Consider the following 5047-nt stretch of genomic DNA (forward strand, 5'->3'; position numbering starts at 1 on the left):
GAATTTGGGGCATTCGTTTAAGAAGAAGCGGATGCAAAATCACAATGCATGATGACTATTCAGAAAATTTTGCTAACAAATGCAACCATGAATGATGAATTTGTTACTAAGGTACGGAATTTCGGAAGGATTGAGGATCTCAAGTTGAAGTTCTCAAGATCACAATTCGACTAAAAACAAGAATCAGGTAAAAATAAATACGATCTTCGAGTGATATCACCTCCACAGGCTATCATGGATCAATTTCCAAATTGAAACCAATCTTCAAAGTAGAAGCTGAAATCAATCTTTAAAGTACACTAGAAAAATGAGAGACTGGAATTTGTATATCGCGCCTCTTTCCAACAATCATCGACAACGTCTACAGTTCTGCAAGTCACCGGGTCATTGGTTACGATACATGATGAAGTCCTAATGGATACACCAACGAGCCAAAGGATACATCAACGAGCTTTGATAAGGTGAGACGATGTCGGAGATGCCTAAGGATTTCGATTATATTATTACATATTGTATTTGACACCACTAATAGTAGGAAAATAGCCCCTGAGACAATTAAAATAACAACATTTTCCTTTCATCGCGAAGTCCTCTGCACATTATCATGGCTTTTGGTACTCGACACCACTGCCCAAAAATCCTGACTCTAACCCTGATAACACGACCGAAAGAGATTGTTAGGACCGGAGGGACCACACGCACACATGCAAACCCACACAGTAATTTCAGAGAAAAACTCCCTTTTATACATGTGTGTGTGTATCGGAGCAGTTCAAGGGACACCCAAAAAAATATCTAAAAAAACATTCCAAATCTCAATCTCATAGTTCCAGATCAAATTTTTATGATCCGAGCCGTTGAATGTGTGTAGAGCGTGATTTTAATGGTGCTCGCGTGAAATCGGCAAAAAAATTACCTGGAAGTGCTTGTTTTGGGCAATTTTTAATTGAATTGTTCATCAAATCTGAGCTAAAAACTGCTCAGATCAAGCCCTGTTCGGTCTTTTTTTTGTTGATTTCTCGCGGGTACCCTTAAAATCACATTCTATTCACATTGAGTGGCTCGGATCATCAAAATTTGATCGGAAACTATAAGGTGTTTTTTTATGTGTTTTTTTTTGGTGTCTCTTGAACCGCCCCGGGAACCACACGCCTAGAACCACACAATATACATATATATATTCACACAATATACATAAAGCTGAAAAAACTCTCCGGGAACCACACGCCGGTTCCTCTCCGGGAGGTCACAGACCGACCCCCCACACTCACCTCACCCTTTCCCTCACATTATGTCACACACCGTTCCCTACGCTCTATACATGCATATATATAGACAAGAAAACCAAATACACGTTAAGAAATAAGGTAGAAAGTGATCATGTGCTTTGCGCACACCACCCCACTTGGGTGGAATCCTAACAGAGAGAACGAGAGAGAGAAATATCAAGCTTACTAACTGAGCATGGGCAGCTCATCAACACCCTTTCTAACAGATTTAACCAACTTTGGACTCACTCTGCCAGCTCTGGCATTCATCTCAAACAAATGAGATGCATCGTACATGGTAGGCCTAGAATGTGGATCGACGTGCAAGCACCAGACTGCTAGATTCAAAATGGAATCCAATTCATCTTGTAGCTTCTGACTAGTAGGAGGCGGAAGACGAGGATCCAAGACATCTGCCAATTGTATGCGTTCGTTGTCAACGGATGAGTATAGGTTTGAATTGAGTTCTCCCGGAAGCGATCCCATCAAAATCTCAAGTGTCAAAACACCAAAGCTGTACACGTTGCATTTCTCTGTCACTGCCATTGTGTACGATAATTCTGGCCATGCCAAGGGGGGGGAAAAAAAAACACACCAACAATGTCACATGTTAGTTCTCACTTGCAAATCAAACTAGCTGGCCAAGCAAATAAAGAATGGCCTTTTGAACACTAATTAAAGTTACCTGGAGCAATGTATCCGAACGTGCCTGCAACCGCGGTCCAATTTGAAGAATCGGGCTTCAAAAACCTTGCCGTGCCAAAATCGGAGACATGAGCCTCCATTTCCGAGTCTAACAGAACATTCTTGCTCGATATGTCCTGATGAATTATGGGAGGCACGCAGTTGTGATGCAGGTAAGATAAAGCGTGAACCACCCCTTTAACTACGTTCACTCTCTTACTCCAGTCTAACTCCTTGGCGTCTCTCTCTCTCCTCAAAACATCTGCCAAACTTCCTCTCTCCATGTACTCGCAAACCAAAAAAGTGTGCTTTTTGTGGTAACAAAAGCCGTAGAGTTTCACGATGTTCCGGTGCCTTATTTCTGTCAGCGTGGCTACCTCATTCGCAAAACTCTTGATCTCCCCAATCTCTGAGCCTTCATTCGTGAATAGCTTTTTAACTGCTACTACCTGTTGAGGATTTACACAGAATATAAGATAGTTATCAATCTAAAGGAAGGATAGAGAAAATTTATTAGAAACTTCCAAAAATACCTGCCCACTTGGTAAGTTAACTTTGTAGACTCTGGCCGATCCTCCCTGTCCAATGCAGTATGCATCGTCGAAATTGTCTGTAGCGCGGACGATATCTTCAAACGCAATTCTTCCACAGAAATTCTTGATCAAAAAGATGTTTTCTCCCTTCACCACATCTTCTTTCTGGCTTTTGCGGTTACTTTTTCGGTGAAGCGCGATAGCCCCAACAAGCAGAAGCAAGAGAAACAACGAGCCTAACGAGGGAGAAACTGCGATAATGATCAACCGCGAGTTTCCTCCGTTTTCCTTACCGCCCCCAGACACTGAGTTGTTGCATGGTGTCAATCCTTGGTTTGGATCACCACAAAGATTCTTGTTATGGGAAAACGCTTCGGACGGAGACGAATTGAAAACCTTGGAGTCAGGCAGAGGACCCTCCAGTTCATTGTACGACAAATCGATGGTTGACAAGCTGAGCATTCCACTAAACGAATCCGGTATAGAACCGGTGAGAGAGTTGTGGGAGAGGTTTAAGGCTACTAGGATAATCAGCGTCCCGAGTTGAGGTGAAATCGCTCCGGTGAGTGAGTTGGAACCAAGATCAAGCAGTATTTGTAAAGTTCCAAGATTACCAATCTGATAGGGAATGCTCCCATTCAATTGATTTTTACTCAGGCTTAGAAACAGCAATCTCGAGATGTCTCCAATTTGACCCGGAATCGGTCCATTTAGCATGTTCATGGAGAGATCAAGAGAAGCCAAATTGGACAGTCCCCCGATTTCGAATGGTATTTGACCAGAAATTTGGTTGTCACTCAAGTTTAACGTCAATAGTTTCGACAATCGTCCAACTTGAGCCGGAATTCTCCCGGATATCTTATTGGAAGAAAGGTCAAGCACTACTAGCTGGTTCAATTGGGAGATCTCCATTGGGATTTCACCTCCAATGGAATTCCCACCAAGATTCAGCCGTGTCAAGTTACTGCATTCTCCCCATGTGGGTGAGATTTTCCCTTGTAAATTGTTGTGGCTCAAGTTGATATACGTCAGGTTCGGGTACGCTCCGAAATCTTGATCAAGATTTCCGGTTAGTTGATTATAATCAAGCCGGACTTTGTACAAGGATGTGCAGTTTTTGAGGCTCACCGGGATCGGACCGGTGAAGTTATTGTACCCCGCGGTGAAATTCGCTAGCATTCCGCCTCGACACACTTGTGGAGGTAATTGACCACTCAAGTTGTTATCAATTAGATGAAAAACAACCAATGATGAAAGATTTCCGATTTCTTCCGGTACTGGACCGGATAAGTAGTTCGAAAACAAGCTCAAATCAGTTAACTTGGTCAAGGTGCCGAAATTCTTAGGAATCTGGCCAGAGAATTCGTTTAGGTTAAGATGTAGGAAAGTTATCTTACTCAAATTACCCAAAGACTGAGGAATTGGGCCAGAAAATCTGCTGTTATCTATGTCCGCCAGGAGGGGACCACTGAGCAAGGTACCCTGGAAGAGTAGCCTTCGGAGGCTAAGCAGGCCGGTTTTAGCCTGACTTGACCCGCGGTCAGGAAATAACCGCGGCTCAAGCTGTCAAAGCACACTAATGGTTCAGTTAGTCAGTCAGTTAGGTTTGTTAGAGAAAGGATTAGTTGGTTAAGACGGTTTAGGTAGTGTTTACTCTTGTATTAGTTTTGCCAGCTGGTGTTGTAACAGAATGGGATCATCGTGCAATCCCAGACCACTATATATGCTCAGTTCCCTGTAATTGAGAGATCAGAGAAAACAGAATACAAAGAAAGATTTCCCCTTCCTTCTTTCTCTCACTAGTTCTTGAGTTCCTCTCTCTACTTCTTGTTACTTTCTATATGGTATCAAAGCCATTCTGAGACAAAAGTCCACTCGATCCTGAGAAATCTTCATCAATTACAACGATTCCTTCGATTCTGAGACAACAGTCCACTCAATCCTCCAGAAATCTTCATCAATTACAACAATTTCTTCGATTCCATGGCTTCGACTGCAGGTACAACTTCAACTACAACAACAGTTTCCTTACCTCCAGCGTTAGCATTCCTTGTGTCGAATTTTCACTCTCTTGTCAACATCAAGTTGGATGGCTTCAATTATTCTCTTTGGCGAGTTCAAGTCGAGAACGTTATGGATGCAAATGGCTTCTATAGTTACCTCGATGGATCTATTGCCGTTCCCGCACCTCAAATTCGTAATGCCGAAGGTGAACTTACTCTGAATCCTGCATATTCTCTCTGGCGTTTAATTGATTCGCAACTTAAATCGTGTCTCTCTGCATCACTGTCCCAAGCAACCCTACCTTATGTTTTAGGGCTTCGAACTGCTCACCAAGTGTGGGAATCCTTATCGAATAGATATAACTTCTTATCTGAGACTCATGTTCAAGAACTTAGAGATCAGTTGTATAATTTGTCCAAAACATCCACCATAGAGGCCTATATTGACAATATTCAAGACTTGGCTCAAAAATTGGCTGCAGCTGGTAGTCCAGTAAATGATGATGAGCTTGTTTTTCATGCCTTACAAGGTTTACCTACCGTCTTTAATGGACTCAGA

General features: G+C 42.5%; 1 protein-coding gene across 1 annotated transcript; it reads right to left on the reverse strand.

Annotated features, from left to right (window-relative positions):
* Nucleotides 1–1379: 1379 nt before the first annotated feature.
* Nucleotides 1380–4342, reverse strand: LOC131317074 (MDIS1-interacting receptor like kinase 2-like). Its single transcript, XM_058346656.1, has 5 exons — nt 4320–4342; nt 4157–4220; nt 2486–4048; nt 1954–2401; nt 1380–1828 (listed from the first exon to the last, which is right to left on the reverse strand). Exons 1-5 carry the CDS (start codon nt 4340–4342, stop codon nt 1455–1457), a joined length of 2472 nt encoding a protein of 823 aa, XP_058202639.1. The 3' UTR covers nt 1380–1454.
* Nucleotides 4343–5047: the final 705 nt, after the last annotated feature.

This window comes from Rhododendron vialii, chromosome 2a, assembly GCF_030253575.1.
Source record: "Rhododendron vialii isolate Sample 1 chromosome 2a, ASM3025357v1".
Lineage (NCBI taxonomy): Eukaryota > Viridiplantae > Streptophyta > Magnoliopsida > Ericales > Ericaceae > Rhododendron > Rhododendron vialii.

Excerpts from the sequence above, each read along its gene's own strand:
- LOC131317074 (XM_058346656.1), bottom strand. The coding sequence starts at position 4,342 with ATGGCTTTGATACCATATAGAAA. Across the intron at positions 4,221-4,319 it reads GCTTTGATACCATATAGAAA|GGAACTGAGCATATATAGTG; the intron begins GTAACAAGAAGT and ends TCTCAATTACAG. Across the intron at positions 2,402-2,485 it reads TTAACTTACCAAGTGGGCAG|GTAGTAGCAGTTAAAAAGCT; the intron begins GTATTTTTGGAA and ends AATCCTCAACAG.